We start from the raw sequence: 25,147 nt of genomic DNA, 5'->3' as shown, positions 1-25,147 counted from the left end.
TACAAGGTTAGGTATTCAGGGTGAAAACACCGCCCAATTTAGTACAACAGCAGAAATTTGCTTTCACAGGAAGGAAGGACCAAATTAGGTAAACAGGTAAATAGGGCTAATAGACCACGGTGGGGGTGAAGCTGCCCAGAGAGGAGCTAATTAGCAAAAGAAAGGTGCCTTGTTAACCCTGAGGCAGCATGGTTTATTTGTCTTATCCCCTAGGCTGCCTAAGATAAACAGACACAGAGCCTCTTGTCTGCAGTTAACATCCATCTGCCCTGAGCCAGGATTTTTATATTGACCTAAACCCCTAACACTGTATATCTTCAAAACCCCTTTCCCTCACACCCATGAGTTAATGTTCACAGATTAACTGTCTGTTTGTGCACATCCATCATTCTTGTAAGCCTTCTGATCCTAATAAGTACGGAGCAAGGACCCTTATTCAGGGCTCTTGTCTTTTCCTGGACATCTCTCGCATTTTAATCCTGCATCCCACTTTCTTGCTGGACAAGAAAGAACTCTAGACCCAGGGTCTATGACACAATTGAGGCCAGAATTACCCTGAGATGAAAAACCAGAAAAAGATACCACAAAAAAAAGAAAACTATAGGCCAATAGCCCTGATAAACACAGATGCAAAAATCCCCAACAAAATGCAAATGGTATATAGCAATGCATTAAAAAGATAATTCACCATGATCCAGTGGGATTTATTCTGGTCTGCAAGGGTGGTTCAATATTCACACATCAATCAATGTCATAAATGACATCAACAAACAAAAAAGATAAAAATCAAATGGCCTTATCATTAGATGCAGAAAAAGCATTTGATAAAATTCAATGTCCATTCACGATAAAAACTCTCAACCAGATGGGGTTAGGGAAAACATACTTCCACATAATAAAGGCTATATATGAAGAACCATAGCTAACATCATACTCAATGGTGAAAAACAGAGAGCTTTTCCTCTAAGATCAGGAACAAGACAAGGATGTCCACTCTCACCACTTTCATCTGACATAGCACTGAATATGCTATGCCACAATAATCAAACAAGAAAAAGAAATCAGAAGCATCCATATGGGTAAAGAAGAAGTTAAACTGTCACTATATGCAGAAGACATCACACTATACATAGAAAATCCTAAGGACTCCACCAAAAAAAAAAAAAAAAACTACAAAAAGTAATGAATTCAGTAAAATGGCAGGGTACAAAATTAACAGCCAAAATATGGTAGTGTTTCTGTATACTAATAATGATGTAGCAGAAAGAGAAAAAGAGAAATTTTAAAAATAACACCATTTACAGTTGCACCAGAAAAATAAAATACCTAGGAATAAACTTAAGTGAAGTGAAAGACCTCTATCCCCAAAACTATAAAGCATTGGTGAAAGACACTGAGGATGACACAAATAAATGGAAAAATGGAAAGTTATTCCATGCTCAGGTATTGGAAAAATTAATACTGTTAAAATGTTCATATCACCCAAAGCAATCTACAGATTCAAGGCAATCTCTATCAAAATATCAGCAGCATTATTCACAAAACTAGAATAAGTAATACAATAAACAAATGAATAATAGCCAAAGCAATCCTGAAGAAGACAAGATACCTGGAGGTATCATAATCCCAGATTTCAAGATACATTGCAAAGCTGTAATAATCAAAACAGTATGGTACTGGAGCACCTGGGTGGTTCAGTTAAGAGGCCAACTCTTGATTTAATCACCAAGGTCTCAGGTCATGATCTCACTGTTGGTGGGATCGAGCCCTGTGTTGGGCTCTGTGCTGACAGTGTGGAGCCTGCTTAGGATTCTCTCTCTCCCTCTCTCTCTGCCCCTCCCCACCTTGTGCACACACTCTCTCTCTCTTTCTCTCTGCCTGTCTCTCTCTCTAAAAATAAATAAATAAACCTTAAAAAGCCACAATACAAAAACAGATACATAGATCACTGGAACAGAACAGAAAGCCTAGAACAAACCCACACTTGTATGGCCAATCAGTCTATGACAAAGGAGGCAAAAATATGCAACATCAAGACCACCATGTATGAGATATATTCGGTGTCCTACAACATCTGGTGTATAGGAGTCAAGGCCCTGCTGAGGAGCCAGCTGCAGGTCCTGTGCCACACCACCCAGGTGACCAGACAGTTGGTCATCTACACTGGCACGTACATGCTCCAAGTGCTTGGTGACACAGAAGAGCAGACTCCTCCCAGGTCACAGTCCTGACAGAGGTTCACATGTGGATAAGGATGCGCACTGCAGGGGAGCCAGCTGGCTCGTGACCCTAACGTTCCCTCTCAAAAAATGAATTTTGAAGATGCTTATGTTCCAAACCATGTGCACTTATACAATGTGGGTCATGTGTGCTCGGGAGTGGCACCCAGGGGAAGAAAAAGGGATTGATAGCATATGAAATGGGGCTATGTATCAGGATGCCCTGAAGAGAGGAGATACCTAGGGGCTTCTGTGGGGGGAGGAAGAACCAAACGTGTGGTATCTCTGGAGCAACACAAATTATGCGTTAAGCCTCACCTCCGGCAATACACCAATCACAAGAGCTACTTTTAATATGGATTAAAGAAAAGTGGAGAGTTTCTTCAACAAATGGTGCTGGGAAAACTAGACACCTACATACAAAAAATAAAACTGGGGATCACTTTCTTATACCCTGCACAAAAATAAATTCAGCATGGATTAAAGACCTAAATGTGAGATCTGAAGCCATAAAAATCCTGGAAGAGATCACAGACAATAATTCCTGACACTAGCCATAGCCACGTTTTTCTAGATATGTCTCCACAGGCAAAGAAACAAAAGCAAAAATACACTATTGGGACTATACCAAAATAAAAAGCTTTTGCACAGTGTAGGAAACCATCAACAAAACAAAAGACAACTTACTGAATAGGAGAATATATTTGCAAATAATATATCCAGTAAAGGATTAATATAAAAATATATAAAGAACTCATACAACTTAACACCAAAAAACAAACAAACACCCCATTTAAAATATGGGCAGAGGACCTGAATAGACATTACTCCACAGGAGACATAAGATGGACAACAGACACATGAAAAGATACTCAACATCATTAATCATCAGGGAAATGCAAATCAAAACCTCAATGAGATATTACCTCATAGCTGTCAGAATAGCTACAATAAAAAGACAAGAAATAACACGTGTTGGCAATGATGAAGAGAAAAAGGAACCCCCAAACACTATTGGTAGGACTGTAAATTGGTACAACCACTAAGGAGGTTCCTCAAAAAATTAAAAATAGAAACACCATATGATTCGATTTTTCCACTACTGGGTATTTACCCAAAGAAATGAAAACACCTTTTCAAAAAGATATATGCACTCCCATGTTTTTGTTTTTGTTTTTGTTTTTTTTAAATTTATTTACTTGAGAGACAGAGCATGAGCAGGGAGGGGCAGAGAGAGAGGGAGACACAGAATCAGAAGCAGGCTCCAGGCTCTGAGCCATCAGCCCAGAGCCCGACACAGGGCTTGAACTCATAGAAAGCGAGATCGTGACCTGAGCTGAAGTCAGACGCTTAACCGACTAAGCCACCCAGGTGCCCCTGCACTCCCATGTTTATCACAGCATTATTTACAATAGCCCAGATATGGAGCAACATAAATGCCCATCAATAGACAAATGGATAAAGATGATGTGGTATATATCTATATCTAAATCTGTATCTATCTATCTATCTATCTATCTATCTATCTAATAATGGAATATTACTCAGCCAAAGAAAGAATGAGATCTTGCCATTTGTGATGACTTTGATTTTGTTTGAACTGGAAGGTATTTTGCTAAGTGAAATAAGTCTGAGAAAGATAAATACCATATGACTTCACTTATAACATGAAATCTAAAAAAACAAAACAAGTAAATAAACAGAAAGCAGAATGAACCTATAAATACAGAGAACAAACTGATAGTTGCTGGGAGAAGGCAGGCAAAATGGGGGAAGGGGAATAGGAGATATAGGCTTCCACTTATTGAATGAATGTAATGGGAATAAAGGCACAGCTTAGGGAATATAGTCAATGGTATATACTACAATGTTGTATGGTGACAGATGATAGCTACACTTGTGTGCTTTATATCGTAGCATGATATAAAGAGAAAGTGAATCACTATTTTGTACATATGAAACTAATGTAATATTATGTGTCAACTATATAAAAAAATTAACTAATAAAAAATTATTTCCTCTTTCACTCTCTCACAGCACTATATACCTTTTCTTCCACAGAAGTTATGTACAGCTTTCAGTTATTTATTTATTTATTTATTTATTTATTTATTTACATAAGTATTTGTTTGCTATCTGATTTTCCCTCAAAACTCTAAGTTCTTGTCTGAGAAGGAGACAGAACAATGTCTTATCATGCCTGAGAGATATCAGGGATCTATAGAAGCAACCATATTGGGCCCCTGGTTGTTAGCAGAGGCAAAGACAATCATTCTTATGGATACTGGGGCTAGGAAGAAAGCAAGGAAGGCAAGAGTGAATACTGGTGTGTTGTATAAACTAAATCGGGTCCACTACTATCACCATTTTACATATTATGCATTAATTTGTTTACCTGAGCTAGTTTGGTTGGATACTGTCCAGAAATATACAAAAAAAAATTAAGGTAATACAAGAATCCCATTTTAGATAAAAGAATATGAGGCTCAGAGTTTGTAACTTGCCTAAGTTCGGATAGTTCACAAGTGACAGTGCCAAGTTTCAGGCTACTTTTGCCTGTCTTTAAAGCCTGGGCTCCCCGGTTTATACCGAATGCTGCCCTCTTTCACGTATTATGCTAATAGGGGTCTCCACTATTTGAAATTACATTCCTTACTCTCGGTATCTTTGGAGAGTCTATCATTCAATCAAATTAGCCATATCCCATAGTACTTTCACCAATGTGTGCTGCCCACGTTGACCTTTAATCCTTTGAAATTTGTAGTCCTTAATTGTATACCACCGTCTGCTGTTCAGTGTCTTAGCACTGTTGACTTACCAATCTAATAGCACCTTCTTTAAGGTAAGGGATCTACACTACATATATTTACATCTAGTACTTCTTATCAGATACAGTCTTAACTCAGTCTCTTCCTTGAGTAGACTGCTAGAAAATGATGGGCTAGAAACTAATAGGCACCAAACAGGTGGGATTCCACCAAACAAAACTTTGTTTTGAAAACAGTAGGTTAGAGAAATCATAACTTTATATGTCCCAGGTTTCTATATCTGGATGGAAAGAAGTTGAAGATAGAAGTAAAATAATCCTTAACAACACAAAAAATGTTATCTCTTAGGGGCTTATGAGGATATCATCAAAATAGTACTGTTAAAAATGTAGGAAGTGGGGGCGCCTGGGTGGCTCAGTTGGCTGAGCATCCAAGATCTCCAAGATCCGAGATCCAAAATCTCAGTTCAGGTCTTGACCTCGGGTTGTGATTTCAAGCCCCACTTTTGGCCCCACGCTGGACACGACCCGGCCTGACTCAAGATGCTGCAGGTGTACCTCCTATGCTAGAAAGGCAGAGGGAGGAGGAATAAGGTGGCCTTCCTGCTGAGAGTTTGCCTGCTGGAAACTCAGTGCCTGAATGAGCATCCTGGGGTCTCAGATAAGTTGACACATTGGTGTTAGAATAAGTTCACCCTGAAGTATAAATGTTTTGCAGATTCAGGCCTTTCTGTGCAATATCCTAATAGCCTGTTGATCCTTCATCCACAGGGAAATAAAACTTGAATTGTTCAATCTTCCAAATACACTGCACCAAGAGGCACTGCAGGTGTGGCTGCTTTTGTGTCACATTTGTGTCATTAGGTGACAGAAAGGAAAAGTGGCTTATCCAGGCCCAGTGTCCTGGCTGGTGAACATCTGAATGATTAATAGGTTGACACTTGAAAAAAAAAATGTAGGAAGTGGAACACATCCATAACTACACCGCTTAATTCTTCCCTCCTCATTACCTGCGCACAACAATTCTTAGCTCATAGATGTCTTGGTCTTATTTATAATTATATTAATCAGGCTGGGTCTTTCAGTATTTTTTTCATTGTAATGGATTAGGAGCCCCATTGCCTAGCAGCTGGAGAAATACAGAAGTATAAGCTAAAAGCCATTGAAATTTTTAATCTAGTTGTCTATCCAAACTACTCAAGATAAAAAAAAAGGTATTTTTCAAATATTGTTGAGAAAACAACTTAGAAAAACAACTCAGTTCAAGTTGCCTTAATAATTATTACTTTTTCTTCAAACAAGCAGTTGATGTAAAAAATAATAAAGTCAAATAAAAGAACAGAATTTAATCACCCCCCTATTATGTCATAGAAGCCCATTTGAATTGAGGTGGTCAACACAAACAAAATTATGAGCAGTCTGCTGATCAGAGACCTCAGTGACACTAATCTATTGCTCAGTCTGGGAGAAGATCCAGGCCAACATTCAATAAGTCTACCTACTACTAAGTAAGTAAATTCCTTTTTGTGTAATAATTACTTAACTCCAAATTACAATTCTTTTTGGGTCAGTGGTCTTAGAATGGCCCTTCCTAACATAATCCAGAATCCTAATTTAAGAAATGAATGTCTATGTCTTTTTCCTAACATCCCCTGTGATATATACACATGTATCCCTTTTTAAGTTGGCAACAACTCATTTGCAGACATCGTTATTTAAACTTTCCCTCCTTCCTCCACCTTAAACATTAGTGAATAGTGTAAATCCAATAGGAATTGTTCTGAGTCTTTTTTTTTAAGTTTACTTATTTTCAGAGAGACAGCATGAGCAGGGGAGGGGCAGAGAGAGAAGGAGAAAGAGGGAGAATCCCAAGCAGGCTCCATATTGCCAGCACAGAGCCCAACGTGGGGCTTAAACCCATGGACTATGAGATCATGACCTGAGCCGAAGTGAAAGGCTTGACTGAGCACCCAGGCACCCTCAGTCTTTTTTCTTTTCTCTTCTTCTTTTTTTTTTTTTTTGAGAGAGAGAGAGAGAGAGAGAGAGAGAAACAGTGGGGGAGGGGCAGAGAGAGAGGGGGAGACAGAGTCTGAAGCATACTTCAGGCTCTGAGCTGTCAGCACAGAGCCCTACATAGGGCTCAAACCTGCAAACCATGAGATCATGACTCAAGCCAAAGTCAAATGCTTAACCGACTGAGCTACCCAGATGCCCCCAAGTTTTGAGTCTTTTCGAGTTGTGTGCATGTGTTTTAACTCTCATACCTGAGCTTATGCTGTTGTGGGTTCTCTGCTTACTTCTACCAGGCACTTATTCAAGGTTTCATAATCACTCTCATGCAGCGTGGCTGATCTACTGGCCAGCAAACATTCTAGTAAAAACCTTAGTCAGCTGTGGATGTTGACACGTGCTTTAGGATTATGATGTACAATATAATATGGTCCCCAAAGTGACTTGCTAATGTCCAGGATGATTGATTGATAAGTGATTAAAATCCCTGGTATATCAGGACACCTGTGTGGCTCAGTCAGTTGAGCATCCAACTCTTAATTTTGGCTCAGGTCATTATCCCTGGGTCATGGGATTGAGCCCTATGTCAAGCCCCACATTGAGCCCCTTGTCAAGCTCCACACTGAGCTTGGAGATTAAGATTCTCTCTCTCTCTCTCTCTCTGTCTCTCTCCCTCCCTCCCTCCCCCACTCACATTCTCACTCTCTCTCTCTCTCTCAAAATAAAATAAAATATAAAATAAGATAAAATAAAATAAAATAAAATAAAAATCCCTGGTAAGTGAATATATCAATATAAGCAAGAAGTGTTGCTCTCATCCTCTATCACAATTACATTTTTCCCAGTCCTTTAAAATTACTTCCCTCTGCCTGATTGGACCCACTTTAGGAAGATGATATATCTAAGTGCCCTTTGCTACATAAATGCTCATCTTAGGTGAAGTCTCTGAGACCTTTCACTCTTTTAGTTTTACCTAGGGATAGATGAGCAAGATCTAATTAGGTAACTACTCCACTCTCCCTCAAAGAATAACAATCTTAAAACCTCTCTCAGTTGAACACATTGACCCCCTTCTCTACCATGGTTTCTTCTTCCTTGGTGGAGCTGAAATTTAGGACTCATTTACTCCCTAGAATACCTACATAGAATGTACCAGACACAGGGATAGTGACTATGAAGTCTATACTTGGTAAATGCTTGGAACTTGTGTAGAGTCCCCCACCAGTCAGGACTAGTGAAATGCCTATTTAGCAAATGTTCTCTAACCATGAGAAGAGAAGGAAATAAACAGAAAGTCATTATGCGATACACTGCATCACAGCCACTTCTTCCTGATGAGCTAACATGGGGTTGAGATGAAGGTATATAACTCTGCTTCACTACATATTCAATGTTATTTTAGTGTAGTTGCCATAATTTAAAATGTTTGTATTCCCCAGACTGTCTAGAATGTTCACACAATGCAATACCTGGTTTATTTACTAGTTTACATGTGGTGTCCATTCCTTAAACATAACCATCTATACTTTAACGTAGTGATGTTTCTAGGCTATGTCTTGAGATACCACCTTCTTTTCCTGATCTTTAGCCAAGCTGACTAGTAGATTCACATCACTGACACTATCCACATAGTTAATGTCAAGTCCAGCAATCCCATCCTATACCTCATTGTTTTTCTACATTAGCTTTCCAAACCCCAAGCATCCAACCTTAAACTGTGAAGAGAACATTTTAAAAATATACCTTTACCTGAGCATGTGGGTGGCTCATTCAGTTAAGTGTCAGATTCTTGACTGCAGGTCAGATCATGATCTCACAGTTCAGTTCATGAGTTTGAGACTTGCGTCAGCCTCCATGCTGACAGTGCAGAATCTGCTTGGGATTCTCTGTCTCCCTCTGTCTCTGCCCCTCCCCTGCTTACTCTCTATCTCTCTCTCTCTAAATAAATAAACATTTTTTAAAAATTAAAAAATATAAATATATCTTTACTTTTGAACAAAAAATGAAATATGTTTTAAATAAGTTTTCTCTTTGTTTTTCTAAGAGTAGTAATCACCATTGAAAGAAAGATACTTAAGCATACATTGATTTTAAAAAATTTTAAATAAATTAAAGAACATTTCTATATCTTATCTATTCAAAAACAAACAAGACTCCTCCCAAAAATATGTGGATATGTGTACACATAATTGTGTAATTGAATTAAAAGGAAACTGAAACAACCACCAAAACGTGAACAGATTTGTGTGTGTGTGGTTAAACAAAAGTAATAAGAAAAGGCAGATAGAGGGGCACCTGGGTGGCGCAGTCGGTTAAGCGCCCGACTTCAGCCAGGTCACGATCTCGCGGTCTGTGAGTTCGAGCCCCGCGTCAGGCTCTGGGCTGATGGCTCGGAGCCTGGAGCCTGTTTCCGATTCTGTGTCTCCCTCTCTCGCTGCCCCTCCCCCGTTCATGCTCTGTCTCTCTCTGTCCCAAAAATGAATAAACGTTGAAAAAAAAATTAAAAAAAAAAAAGAAAAGGCAGATAGAGACATATTATCATATTTCCTTCTCAGACCTCTAAAGCGTTGCATTCTGATCAAGAATACTTGATTTACGTAATACTTTGTAAGTGAAAATAAAAAGGTAGGCTTCCATTATTGTTTGATTGCCTAAAAGAATATTAATAATGCTGACTTTCACCCAATATAAACCCAGAACTTTGCTCGTGTACCCACAGAAATTCTCAAGACTTCAAAATGTTTTTCTACCCTCCATTGAAACCCCACAAAACCAGCAATTCAAGGCTGGCTGTTCTGTCATATACACAGGTGGAGTATATCGGCAACCAGCTCATTTGTCTTGACTGGTCTTCTCTGACCACTCGCCTAAGTCATCTGGCTCCTAAAGGGACTAGAAACAGCAATTTCGTTTTAAAATAATATAATTATTAAATTAAAAAGTTAGCCAAAGAAATGTTTTAAAACTGTGCTTAATTTCTATCAGTGGAACTTTTATAATTAATTGCACTGACCAGGTCTGTCTTTGATCTTAGCAAAGGCACACTTTCAAGTGATTTTCTCAATTCAGAGGAACTCAGAAATTAAGAGGTCCCAAAGGAGCATAGATAGCTTGGGTAAGTGAAATTTTCCTACCCCAGAAGGTAGTCTCTACAATGAATATATACCTCACACTCTCACATGGATACTGGTCACAACAGAAAATGCATTATTTGTTTTGCTGCAATATGAGTTTATTTCAGATTCTAGTTAGAATATAGACAATACTTTATCCATGGAAAAAAATATGGTCAAATATGGGGTCTCTCTGATAAGAAGGTACAGTCTATACTCTCTAAATTTCTTAACTACTCCCTTAATTCCCTTCCTGTATCACATTTAAGACAATTTTACAATGTTTTAACACTATATTGCCGTTAATACTAATTGGGATGGCTTGGAATTTTTGCAGTTTCCACAAATATCAAGGGTTTCTTCTCCTAGCTACATTTGGGACTTCTGGACTCCATACGCATCATAAAGAACACCTGCTAGTCAGTCTAACAGCTCCCTAAATGCCCTGGTTGAGGAAGTATTTGGGTTCTCACAGCACCACAGTCATCAGGGGCTACAGTTTTTCTGGATTATGTTCCAGGCACAGGTATGTAGGCATAAATAACAGAAATTTCCAAACATGGAAAAATGGACTGTCAATAATTTAGCTCAGAAAAAATCCTGATAGAAAATATGGAATGAAATCTCTCAAAAGTTGTAACAGTCAATAGTTACCATGAGAATGGAATTATGCTTTTGGAAATGAAGAGTAGGAAATGCGGAATGATACCAAAGAAGGAGAAAGGACTGGAGTCACAAACATTGGGTGTGCATCCCACTCCTCACCCCAGCCACACTATTATTCTGTTCTGAGACTTCTAACAGGTTACAAATGGGGACCAACCTCAGGACCTATTTCATGGGGTTATTGTAGAGATTAAGTTAGACAATGTAGGTGAAAATACAGTGGGTATTCAGAGAGAGAGAGAGAGCAGGCAGACACAGAAAGAAACAGGGAGACTTAGTTTTTACATGACCCTAAAATTCATAGTTCAAAACAAAAAAATAGGTATTGCCTAATTTCCTTCCTTCCTTCCCTCATTCCTTCCTTTCTTTTCTTTCTTTCTTTCTTTCTTTCTTTCTTCTTTTCTTTCTTTCCTTCCTTCCTTTCTTCCTTTTTCCTTCCCCCCCGCACCCCCATCCTAAGTTTTGATTCTCTTTGGGGAGTTCTGCTTTAAGTCATTTGATTTTACTATTATACCCTTGTAATCAAGATTTAATTCTCCCACCTAGGACATGATTGAAAATAAATTATAACAGTGTTATTAATATGACTATTAATATAGTTAATTTAGTAGTAATATTTTGTCTTTTGTAATTCAACTAAAATAATGTTAACAACTTTTAAAGCAAGTATTAGGTGAGCAAGCAGGCATAGGCTTTTACTTCTTTAGTATAACCTACAGAACCTATTTTTTTCATCTATAGTGTCCAAAAGTGATCAGAGTACATAGTAAAAATAAATTCAATAAATTCTTGTTGACCACACTAGAAAATTAAAAGGCCCTCCTATATCTAGTACTTTATAACTCTGTCCTTATTTTTATTGCTGGTATCTGGTAACTCTTGTGGATTTAAACAACATCAACAATTTTATAATAGACAACAGTGAGGATAACAGACTAAATTAGAGGAAATCAGAAGCAGTTAGTGCCAAGAAAAATAATAGAATTATTATAGATACAGAGAATACTTTTCATAGATCTACTGACCATTTATATTTCTTCATATGTCAATTACCTCTTCATTGGACATGCAATCTTATGAAGCGTTTTATTATTTTTGATTCATAGAAATCATAGTTCTCAGCCAAACTGAACTTTTCTCCAAACCAACATTCTTTCCAGAAGCTAACTCCAAATAGACCATTAACTGTGTTCCTTTTGGGCATTTACCTTTTAACTCATCTTTTCAGCAGTAAAATAAGTATGATTATTATCATGATTATGAAACAATGGCTAAAAGTGTTTATTACAGCTCTGAATTACATAGAAAAAGAAAAAATGAAAAAAAAATACTGTATAGCTGGTTTCCAGCTTTGATAGAGGACTGTGAACACCAGTCATCAAAAACTAGTAGTGGCTGCTGGAGATAATTGATCCATTGTAGCTAAGCCCTTCAGATCAAGAAATTTTTGAAAGAGAGAAGGTCAGGGAACAATCAGAAGGATATGGGAAAAAAATAAGGAGAAAGGAAACTGGGAAGAGAGAAAAGGAAAAAGGGAAAGAGAGAGAAAGAATATGAATCTCTTGTCCAGTTTTATAGGTTTATTAGATCTTTAAAATAATTTACGCAGCAAAATGACTAGTTTAAAGGAAAACTTAAAGTTTCTCTAACTTGTTGATAAGAAATATAATTAATTTATATTTTCCATTTACTCTGGCATTACAAGAGATAGTTTGGAAAGAATTATCTGCCAAAGATTGTTAGAAAGAACAGATTTCAAAAATCATGGTTTCTCAGGCTAAAGCAAATGAGACTGAATGGAAATAGCTTCCTGTGGATACGTTGGAAATGAAAGAATTTACCTAACTCTGAAACTCCCATTTGTAACACACACCCACAAAAAACTCTTTTCCTCAAGTAACTTGATGCATATCTCTCTCCCAGAGTTAATTATAAACTCTGGCTTATTTTAGTCCACCCAGAGATTTCCAGATTTTAGTTTCTCAGAAGCCATCTTGTTTTGAATCAGAAAACTAACACCAGATTTTATATTCAATGGTCCCATACCACATCTGGTAAAATGGCTTTAATACACATTTTAAATTGTGATATTAAGAACTAAACCTTTCACGATGGCCGAAGTACACTTCAGGCTATAAGTAATTTCTTACAGGTTATATAAGCTTTGAATTTCATGAACAGAGAATATTTCTTCCTGGTGCTCATGATTTATCCTTTCTTTATGACTAGAACATTTATTCTTTAACTGATTTTTAACTACCTTGTATTTGATTAGTTTATCTGCTCTTGTACTTAACTATGTTCATTAGTTAAAAAGTTTTGTCATTTTGTCAAAATAGTATTAATATCTCTTTTTAAAAATGATTGATTCAAAAAATGATTGATTCATCTATTTATTCATTAAATCATTAAAAAATTAAGTCAGGGGTGTCTGGGTGGCTCAGTCAGTTAAGGGTATGACTCTTGATTTCAGCTCAGGTCATGATCTCATGGCTTGTGAGTTTGAGGCCCGTGTCCGGCTCCACGCTGATAATGCAGGGTCTGCTTGAGATTCTGTCTCCTCCCTCTGCTCCTCCTCCTCTCTCTCTCTCTCAAAAATAAATAACTTTAAAAAATTAACCTTCAATAACGTATTAAATATTGTGTCAGTTTTATAAATAGAAACTATTTTTCTAACATACAGCCCCTAAACAATGTCATTTTAAAAAATGTCACTTTACCTCAGGTCTACAGTATTTATTGAATGATCATAATTCTTTTTTTTCTAAAGATTTTTTATTGTTAAGTAATCTCTACACCCAACATGGGGCTTGAACTTACAACCCCAAGATCAAGAGTCACCTGCTGTATCAACTGAGCCAGCCAGGAATCCCAAATTGATCATAATTCTTGATTGATTCATAACATACTCTCACTATTTTTCCATGCCCATTTTATGTTTGCTTGTTTATTTAATGATAAAATTACACTGATGGAAACATGACCTAATACAAGATCTAGATAATTGATAACATACAACTGGTTATATGCTCATCCTTATGCCTACCTTTCACCTCCCTTCACTTAAGGTTACTTAGGTCTTGCATCTTCTCTTTCTGTACTTAGTTTTATCATTTATATTTTTTCTGCAAAATATACATTATTTTTCCATTGCTCTTTACTTTATGTAAATAGTACTGAGTGGATCCATTTTGGACTTTTTTTTTCTTTCAGTATTATGTCTAAGATACATCTATATCATTTTATAGTTGTAATTTGTTATAGTTCTGAATAATATTCCATTGTCTTGCTTATGGGGATTATTATAAATTTCTCTACATACACATACAAGAGTTTATCTTGGGTATAGAAATGGGAGTGAAATTGCTGAACCACAGAATTCATCAATATTGAGCTTTACAAGATAAACTTTTTTCCACAGATTATATTAGTATAGACTTCCATCAGCAATGTAGAAGAAATCTTCTTGATTCACATACTGTTATTCAGAAAAATGAATTTCCTGTCTTTCCTTCAGGTGAATTTAGAACAAACTAGACAGGGGCGCCTGGGTGGCGCAGTCGGTTAAGCGTCGGACTTCAGCCAGGTGACGATCTCGTGGTCTGTGAGTTCAAGCCCCGCGTCAGGCTCTGGGCTGATGGCTCAGAGCCTGGAGCCTGTTTCCGATTCTGTGTCTCCCTCTCTCTCTGCCCCTCCCCCATTCATGCTCTGTCTCTCTCTGTCCCAAAAATAAAATAAAAACGTTAAAAAAAAAAAAAAAAAGAACAAACTAGACAAAATTGAAGAAGTAAACCAGTCTGTGGTGCCTGAATTTATTATTTTGGGGCTTTGTAATTCATGGGAGCTCCAGGCCTTTCTCCTGGTGATATTTTCTTCACTTTATCTTATCACCATTTTGGGCAACATCTTCATCATGTTCCTAATTATTGCTGACCTCATCTCCACTCTCCCATGTACTTTCTGTTAGCCTTTTTTTTTTTTTTTAATTTTTTTTTCCAAAGTTTATTTATTTTTGGGACAGAGAGAGACAGAGCATGAACAGGGGAGGGGCAGAGAGAGAGGGAGACACAGAATCGGAAACAGGCTCCAGGCTCTGAGCCATCAGCCCAGAGCCTGACGCGGGGCTCGAACTCACGGACCGCAAGATCGTGACCTGGCTGAAGTCGGACGCTTAACCGACTGCGCCACCCAGGCGCCCCTGTTAGCCAATCTTTCATTCGTTGACTTCTGCCTTTCCTCAGTCACTACCCCTAAAATGATCACAGACTTTCTCAAGGAAAACAAGACTGTCTCCTTTGAAGGCTGCATGTGTCAGATTTTCTTTGGACATTCTTTGGAGAGGGTGAGATATTTCTGGTTGTGTCAATGGCCTATGACCGTTATGTGGCCATCTGCAAGCCACTCCATTATTCCAGCATCATGAACAGACAAATGTACATTGGGTTCGTGGTGACATCATGGATCATTGGCTTTGTGCATTCAATAAGCCAACTCAGTATGATTATAAAGCTGCCCTTCTGTGGGCCCAGGGAACTGGCTAGCTTTTTCTGTGATATTCCATTGGTGACCAAGCTAGCCTACATAGACACCTATATCCTAGAAATGTGGATAAATGCTGACAGTGGGGTACTGGCAACCATTTGCTTCATTCTATTGTTAATCTCTTACTCATATTCTGTTTACCATCTGTCTTTGCTCTAAGGATGGGACATTTAAGGCTCTCTCCACCTGCACTGCCCACATCACAATGGTAGTGCTCTTCTTTGGGCCTTGCATTTTTACTACCTGTGGCCACTCAACATCACCTGGGTGGACAAATTTCTGGCTGTGTTTTATGCAGTCATCACACCTCTCCTAAATCTGGCCATTTACACTCTAAGGAACAAAGAAATCAAAAATGTCATTAAGAGATTATGTTAGTATATGGATTTCTGTATTTCAGGGCCTCATGTTAACAGAATGTATACTATAACATCTCTAAATTAGCCATACCTGTCTTATTATTTGGTACTGGGAAGCATTCCCCAAGTCACATATGGAAACAGATAACAGTTTTATGTCAATTCTATTTTATTCCATAATCACTTGCTAATCACTGAATACAAAATGATTTCCTGTCTGGAAATTTTGGCCAGTGTCTATGACTATGATGTTGGTTGTGCTCCAGAATAAGTTAAAATTAACAACAATGTTAATGTTATTTACTACTAGTCATGTTGCTACTTCAGCACCTTATCTTAAAATTTCCTGTTAAGCTAAGCATTTCTTTGAGCAAAGCACTTGACATAGGTCTCTAAATTTTGATCAACAGGTCAGTGTATGGAATACTGCTCTTTATTTTTATAATGGGTAAATTAGTCTCTCAATTAGTTAAAGCTCTAGCTACCTTATCTGAAGAGACTGTTGGAAAGGTAGTAACTATTATTCATCATCCTCAGAAAAAAAAGAATCATAATCATAATCTGAAGAGAGTGTTGTCCCCGCAACCTCATATTTTAGCCATCTGTGAAACAATATGATTCTCTTCAGAAGATGAGCTAATTTAAATACAAAGATGGATATACTAACAACCTTTGGGGATTTTGCTTCATCTCTTTTTATTTGTAAATGGGTTAGAAAGTTCATTATCTATATCAGATTAAAGCAGGGAAAAGTGTTATGAGAGTGAGGTCAAAAAGTCTGATTTTAGAACAAAGTATCCATTCAGTTATTCAGGGTTCAGATGGCCTGCAAGCAACTGGATTATACACAAAGTTTGTGAATTGTTCATTACTACATATAATATAACTGATGAGGGACAGAAGCAGGGAAATGTTCACCTTTAGCCCAGAAGGCTGATCTGTAGCCTGCATAGTTCCAATACGGATCAAATACCTGCTAGTTCCTACATTCTTAAAGGGTCTCGTGATTGCCTGTACATCTCGCCAATAATTAATATCAAGCTGAATAATAAGCACCAGAGAAATCTTGCAAAAGTAATTTTACGGGTAGAAATTTGAAGAATACATTTATGATCTAATAGTCCTTGCAAGGCCCCTCCCCCTTACACACTAAGCATACAACCACCAGCTTCATACAGCAAAAGTGCAGCCCTTTCTGTCCTCGGGTCCTGTCCCAGGCCTATAATAAAAGCACTTTTTGCACTGAAAACATCGCAAGAATTCTTTCTTGGCCATTGGCTCCTAGCTCCACATCAACAACTTTCTTAAGATTTCTTCCTACTCTGTGTTTCAAAAAGGTATGCAAATTTTCATCTCCTTATCTGAAACCCATGGATCCAGATATACTTCAAATTTCATATTGTTTTTTTAATGATGAATTGAGCGGAAATTTTATTTCCAAGCTCATCAAAGATGATTACAAACACAAATCAAATATCCTTTTAAAAATGTTCCCAATTAAATCAAAGGTACATCATCAAAGTAAAACACTTGTGACATTAAGAATTCATTTAGGCTGTAGTACTTTCACATTATTTTGTTTGTAATCATTTGCAATGTTCTGAAGGTCACATTTAAACATTTTGAAGACAAGAAATAACATAGTGTTTTTTTAAGGTACAACCGAAACTATAAAATAGAGGAAATTAAGAAGACAATGACCAAATCTGCTGCATAGACAGGATGGAGTAATCTAATATACATGAATCTTTCCAAACAAGTTTGCTAAAACACAGCTCTCATGATTAGAGAGAGAGATTTAGAAAAATCAAGACATCATTTGGTTACTAAAGCCTATTCTTCCCCCAATTTTCTACTTGCTTGTATTCATTTACAAACTGTAAATTCATGAGAAAAGAACAAGTTTTGTTATGGTATTAAAATCTTGGGGGGCACATGGGTGGCTCAGTCAGTTAAGGGTCTGACTTCAGCTCAAGTCATGATCTCACACTTCATAACTTGGAGCCCCACTTTGGGCTCTGTGCGACAGCTCAGAGCCTAGAGCCTGCTTCTGAATCTGTGTCTCCCTCTCTCTCTCTGCACCTCCCCCGCTCACACTCTGTCTCTCTCTGTCTCTCAAAAATAAATAATCATTAAAAAAAAATCTTGGGAAAACCAAATTACAAATATTCAAATTTTTAAAAAAAAATGTTTTCCTTCCCAAAATGTAAACATCCATAAAACAAACATAATATTCCAGGTATAGAAACACTAGTAATTCACTTATGAAAGACGTGTATTTGGTGGTAACATTTTTAAGTATAAAAGCACTTTACAGGGGCGCCTGGGTGGCACAGTCGGTTAAGCGTCCGACTTCAGCCAGGTCACGATCTCGCAGTCCGTGAGTTCGAGCCCCGCGTCAGGCTCTGGGCTGATGGCTCAGAGCCTGGAGCCTGTTTCCGATTCTGTGTCTCCCTCTCTCTCTGCCCCTCCCCCGTTCATGCTCTGTCTCTCTCTGTCCCAAAAATAAATAAACGTTGAAAAAAAAAAAAAAAGCACTTTACAAAACAAAACAGGCCATTATTATTTAAAGTCTACTCCTTCACCCAGTTTCCTTTATCTGAGTAGACACTCATCAATTTCTGTAGAATTTAGGCTCTAGGACCAGGCCACAGGAAAGATCTGAAATAACTAAAAGTCATTTGGCTGGAGAAAAGCGTTTTCTTGAGACAGGGAGGCAGTCATTCATCACTTTGTGCTTAAGAGCCTTCCTCAGCAAACTTCTTCCCTACAGTCTTTAGAAGAAAGCCTAGAATCTGGGCTCCAGGGGTTGCTTCCAGCTGGAACACCTACCAGCAGGGCATCTTCACAGGCATTCTACATGCAGTACTATTGAACTCTGCAGCCACCTGCTGAGACCTTGTTCCTTCAGGTGTCCACCTCCTGCCAGAGCTGCTCCAACCCCCACCCCGCTCTGCTCTGAGGAGCATTCATGCTGGCCCAGGAAGATGGCTGTGCCGCTGGGCTCCCAGGAAAGGGACCAGGCTCCAAATTTCAAATTGTTTTGTAAAGGTAACATGGTCCTGTGTATTTTTGTAATATTCCAAAAGATAGGGTCTCAGGCACAAACCCTTATATAAAATAATTTTTATTTCTGGGTATGTGGACACATATACCTATAACCTTCTGATTTTTTTTTGTCTTTTACATCTCTGCACATCAATATGGGTATCTATTGACTTGTCTTTGAATCCACTGATTCTTTCGGCTGTGTTCACTCTGCTTTTAAGTCCACTTAAATTCATAATTTCATGTTGCTTTTACAGTTCTAAAATATTTGGTTCTTTCTTCGATATTCCATTTCTCTTAAAATTTTTACTGTTTTCTCCATTTTTTGGCTTTGTAATCTCTCTCTTAAAATATATGATTTTTTTTCCCCTTTACTAATTTCAACAATTGAGCCACCCTTGTTCTTAACTGTTTTCCTCTTAATTATGAGGCATACATCTCTGCTTCTTTGCATATTCCTATTTTATGTACTTTAGGCACATTTTTATTAAAAAAAAATCATATAGATCTGACAAAATATTCCTCCAGAAACTATTTACTGTTTCTTCCATGAGGCATAAAATGTTAAGTTATAATCACTTCAATCCAATCAAGTACTGAGCTTATTTGAATCGGATTGTAATTTTTACAAGTCTCAGTATACTTCTGATTTGTGCCTGCTCCTTGGATATATCCCTTCCAAGTCTTATTTTTTTTAATGGGTTTTTTTGTTGTTGTTGCTCTGTTTTGTTTTTTGAGAGCTCACGCGCGCAAGTGGGGGAGGAGCAGAGAGAGGGAGAGACACAGACTCTGAAGCAGGCTCCAGGCTCCTAACTGACAGCACAGAGCCCAATGAGGATCTGAACCCTGAGATCATGACCTGAGCCTAAGTGATACACTTAACCTAGGAAGCCACCCAGGTGCCACTCCCTTCTAAGTTTTAATTATGATTTTAATGGTTCTCTTGTTCTTCAGTCTTAAAGATGTTAGGTGATTCAGTTTTGCCCTTCAGAATTTTTTTTTAAGATTTTTAATTTGTACGTAATCTCTATACCCAATGTGGGGCTCAGACTCACAACCCCAAAATCAAGAATCAGCACATTCTGGCTCTATGACTGAGCTAGCCAGGTGCCCCGTTCTTCAGAATTTTTGAGCTTAGAAATTTAGTCTTCTCTCTTCTCTGCTCGCCTTAAAAGTATGGCAAATTCTTCACTCAGAAATCTGACTTTATGTTTGTCCTTTTCAATGTATTGTACCCAATAAGAATCCATTACAAATATAAATATTAAGCAACAAAGTAATAACGAACAGGAAAAATATAAAATATTACTGATTGTACAACCAGAAAGAATCACAAACACTCAGGACAGAGTCCTTTTATACTCTAGCAGTGAATTTGTCTTGGTCTTCTTGTTATCAAAGCAAAATATAAATTAAATTAGTTTTGCAATTTCTACAGATTATACACACAAATGCACAAGCACATGTATACTTGAAACCAATATCTTGAATAAGAAAAGAGTTACCCAAGACAAGTTACTAGAGAAAAATTGTCAACAAACAGTTTGGACAGAATAATTATTGGATAATAATAATATCAGCCATTAAATGATCACATTAATATCTATTTGACATTTAAAGAATATTGGCTGGTCACAGACATTAAGTCAGAATTTCAAAAATTGTGAAAAAAGATATATAAATATAATATACATTCTATATTTATAATAAAGATACATTTTTCCCTGCCCTAAGCCAACTGGAGATGGCATGAGTCCATTGGAATTGGGCAAGCAAGGGTAAGAGTAGCAGCCACAGGCCAAATATATGAAACACGCAGTTTCTGAGGCTCTCCCTCTTGTTTTCCCACCCACATATTTCAGTCTTTCCTTATTACACTGCCTTATCCATATTCTATTAACCTCACACTCCCTTTCTGTTCCTTCTTCCTCCAGGAACAAATGGGTATCCATTTAAATACTCTCTCATATATTTTTTGTTTTTCAGAAAACGATAAAATTGAATCATTCATATCCCAGGTTTAAATTGAAGGAAAGTTGTATAATTCATAGTTCCCTCAAAAGTTTGAGTATGTTAGCTCCAAGTAGATTAATTTGAATCCAGTCTAATGTCTGAGGCCATGCTTTCAGCAGATTCTAAATCTATAATCTAAGTTTTTCATCAACTTCCCATACTTTTCCTAGGGCTTTAATTCAGTTTTCAAACAACTTGTTAACTAGAGAGTTAATCTGATAGTTCAATGTACCCTCACAATCAGTGATCTATTCTGAATATTATAAAATGGTAACTTTAGAAAAAGACAACCCCAAATTTTGTATTTTTTTAAAATTTATTATTGAGATATAGAGAGAGACAGAGTGTGAGCAGGGGAGGGGCAGAGAGACAGGGAGATACAGAATCTGAAGCAGGCTCCAGGCTCCAAGCTGTCAGCACAGAGCATCACACAGGGCTCGAACTCACAAACCGCAAGATCACGACCTGAGCCGAAGTCGGACACTTAACCAACTGAGCCACCAGACACCCTGTAAATTTTGTATTATTATTTAAGCATTTGTATTACTTGAAGTTGTCTGGAAATGCATAGAGTAACTTGTCCTCTTGTGAATTATTTAGGAGATCATTCTCACACTCAGGAATTGACTACTCAGTCTTTTCATTGCCATCTTCATGTCCTTGTTCCTCAATGTGTAGATAATGGGATTCAGAATGGGTGTGATCATAAAGTCCAAAATGGCAAGAAATTTATCCACTGGCACTGTGGGAAATGGCCACACATAAACAAAGATGCACGGTCCGAAGAACAAAACCACCACAGTGATGTGAGCTGACAGAGTAGAAAAGGCTTTAGACAAACCACCTGAGGAACGTTTCCATACAGTGACCAGGATGAAGATATAGGAGATGAGCAATAAGAAGAAGGTGCCCATGGAAATGAACCCACTGTTGGCAGTAACCATGAATTCCATTCTGTAGGTGTCTGTGCAGGCAAGTTTGATAAACCAAGGAAGGTCACAGTAAAAGCTATCTATCTCATTAGGACCGCAAAAAGGCAAATGGACAACAAAAGCTACCTGGACCACTGCATGAATGAGGCCAATAACCCAAGCACTGGACAGAAGCAAAATGCACATCTGTGGGCTCATGATAGTCAGGTAGTGGAGGGGCTTGCATATGGCCACATATCTGTCCAAGGCCATGGCGATGAGCAGGACCATCTCAGATCCACCCAGGACATGAAGGGCAAATATCTGGATGACACAGCCCTGAAAGGATATGGTTTTGTACCCAGAGTATAGGTTATGAATCATCTTAGGAACTGTTAAGGTAGAAAAACACAAATCAATGAATGAGAGATTGGCTAAAAGGAAGTACATGGGGGAATGTAAATATGGGTCAAAGGTCACTGCGAACACAACCAAAAGGTTTCCCAGAACAATTGTTACATAAAACACTGCAGAGAAAGCAAGGAGAAAATGCTGCACTGGTCTGTAGGTAGAAAGTCCCAGCAACACAAATTCAGACACTGGAGAGTAATTTGACTTATTCATTGACCTTGTGTTACCTGAAAGGAACAAATACAAATAATTACAAAAGGATGCACCAGAGCTATTGAAAGAAACAGATGTCACTGGGTTTCAAATTCTGACATTACAGAAAAAATTTCACTCTTGGTCACAAAAGTCCTTTGAAAAAAAGTCATACAATAATTTATTGATTTAACAAATGTTCATTGAGCCATGGTACCACATAGGTACCATGAAGACCTATGTACCTGGCACTGTGCCACATTCTGGGATATAATATATACCCTGTCTTAATGTAGTTTGTAGTCTAGTTGTGAAGCTAGACATTAAATAACTAATCGTATAAGTGGATGATTATAATGGTGATTAGTTATTTGAAGAAAAGAACAAAGGGCTATGAGAATTATAAGAGCTCATAGCAGTGCCATCTGCTATGACCTGGAAGAAGACATTTGTGCTAAAATCTAAATGATGAATAGGAGTTAAATAAGTGAGGAAGATAGGAAGAGTGATCTATCCAGAGGAAAGATATGGGAAATACTCATTTAGGATGAAGAAACAGAACAATTTGGAATAAACAAACAAATAAATAAATAAGAGTCTGATCAAGGTAGAGTCCTCTACCCTGTGTAAAGAATTTGGTCAATATCTTAAAAGTGACAGAAATCCACTAGGTAGAGCAGTGAAATAATAATATTAGTACTTTGAAGAGTTTACAGTAGCTGCAAAGTAAAGAATGTAACACAGTTATCCCAAAGCAAGAGAGAGATCTATTAAGAGTCTATCAAAGGACCATTTCAAATCAGTATAGAAAGGGTAAATTTATCAATAAATGGTGTTGACACAGCTTACCAAACTTGGCAAAAGAAAATTAAATTCCTTACCTTACAACAGTAAATAAAATGCATTTTAATGGATATTTAAATGACAAAAGAAACAGGAAATAGAAGAAATATAGGCTTACTTTTAGGCAATCCTTTGTGTGAGAAAAGTCTGTCTAAACATATCCCCTCATGTGCAACTCACGCAGAAAAAAAAGCACACATACAGATTCAAAAATTTTAATCTTCTATATAAACGTTTTAGGAAAAAAAAAACAAATGTGGGAAATACTTGTTAAATATAATGATAAACCAAATTTTAAGTGAACAAACACATAAAAACTTGGACAGAATAATAAATATAAATAGTCATCACATGAAGAATAGTCATACTCACTAGCAATCAAAGAAATGTAAATAAAACAATATGGAGTTGCTATTATGTATGAATAACTGAATAATATATCGTCAGTGAAGCTATGATGAAACAATCTCTATTATTCCCAGTACAAATTCATATAACATCTCCAGAATACAATTTCAAACTACATATCAATCAAATATCTTTGAATTGCCTTATGACTAAGATTCCCTATACAGGAAATTTTGTTTAAGGTAATAAGAACAGATGAGCCAAAAAATTTACCTATTGGGCAAATGTCATACAATTATTTAAAAAAGGAAAAAAAATGAAAATAGCCTAAATTCAAATGAGGAATTAAATTATGAATAGTATACCCAAATGGGAAAGGCATTCAACCTTAAATGTACAAAAATATGAAAATTTTAATAATAAACCTTTATTTTAAAAGAACAGTTTACAAAAGGAAATGTATAGAAAACATTTTTAATTAAGCCTAGAAAAATAGAAATAAAAAAACAACAGATTGTTGAGCTCCATGTGTGTGTGTGTATCTGTGTGTGTGTGTGTATATATATATATATATATATATATATATATATATATATATGTTTGAACCATATAAAATTGGTATTTTGATAGATCAAAAAATACTGAAATATCACTTTCACAGGAATCCAACTAATATATTAATTTTTTCCCTTATAAGATTTTCTAAACTACTTTCCCTTTTCACAACCAAGCATATTGATGCTTATTCCACATGTGAATTGATTTCCACAGGTTCCCCACCCACCTGCACTGCTACCACCAAGCTTTCTTCCAGGCCCCACATCACTGACAACCATTCTTTCTCTTGTCATGACTTCTTCCTATGCCACTTCACATTATGCTCAGGGTATAGCCTGGGCACAGCCCTGCACTGTGTATGCAGATGGGATCACCATGGACACTATATAGCTAAGAATAGTCTTGAGGGCTGCCAGGTCAGGCAAAAATGGGCATCCTGAGGGTCATGGCATGGGATGGGTATTTTAGCCAAGAGGAAATACTATTGAGGTGATGCTAGGGCCCTCCCACAAGGGCCCTTAATGGAGAACATGGCCAATAACTAAGAAAAACAGAGCAGAAATAAACAGAGATGTGGAACAATCACAGAAGTAAATGGCAATGGATGTGAAATACAAGGACTGCCAGGCATTTTTATATTTGACCATGTAGGGGCACCTAGGTGGCTCACTCAGTTAAGCATCCAACTCTTGATTTTGGCTCAGGTCAAAATCTCATGGTTCATGGGATCAAGTCCTGTGTCAGGCTCTGTGCAGAGGCAGCATGGAGCCTGCTTGGGATTCTCTCTCTCCCTCTCTCTGCCCTTTCCCACATGTGCTTTCTCTCTCTCTCTAAAATAAATAAAATAAACTTTAAAAAAAAAAAACCACAGTGGTATAGATCTACCAGAGGTGAAAAATTTTGCATAATAGAATCAATAGTATCTTTGTGTGTATATGCACATAAACAAATGCCTAACTTTTTAGAATTATTAACATAGTAAAATGTGATTGACTAGACATGACTTTAACTTTCTAAAATCCTTATTTCTGCCATTTAGATGCCTTTTACAAAGAATTGGTATTTGATAAAAAAAAAACATTGATTTTTGAAAATACAAAAGTGAAGGTTAGATCAGGGGAGCTCTGGGAAGATGGAGTAGATCCTG

At 37.3% G+C, this 25,147-nt stretch overlaps 1 protein-coding gene, 1 non-coding gene and 1 pseudogene across 2 annotated transcripts; 2 read left to right on the top strand and 1 right to left on the bottom strand.

Annotated features, from left to right (window-relative positions):
* Window positions 1–2,042: 2,042 nt before the first annotated feature.
* Window positions 2,043–15,695, top strand: LOC123583661 (annotated as a pseudogene).
* Window positions 5,794–5,928, top strand: LOC123584716. The gene has a single exon (XR_006705663.1). It is a non-coding gene; the product is annotated as a small nucleolar RNA SNORA17 (small nucleolar RNA).
* A 5,638-nt stretch (window positions 15,696–21,333) lies between the features above and the next one.
* On the bottom strand, window positions 21,334–22,272 carry LOC123582207 (olfactory receptor 4F6-like). The gene has a single exon (XM_045448462.1). It carries the CDS (start codon window positions 22,270–22,272, stop codon window positions 21,334–21,336), a length of 939 nt encoding a protein of 312 aa, XP_045304418.1.
* Window positions 22,273–25,147: the final 2,875 nt, after the last annotated feature.

Source organism: Leopardus geoffroyi, chromosome B3 (assembly GCF_018350155.1).
Source record: "Leopardus geoffroyi isolate Oge1 chromosome B3, O.geoffroyi_Oge1_pat1.0, whole genome shotgun sequence".
Classification (NCBI taxonomy): Eukaryota; Metazoa; Chordata; class Mammalia; order Carnivora; family Felidae; genus Leopardus; species Leopardus geoffroyi.
The sequence above is the reverse complement of the archived record's forward strand: the minus strand, read 5'-3'. Positions and strand labels throughout refer to the sequence as shown.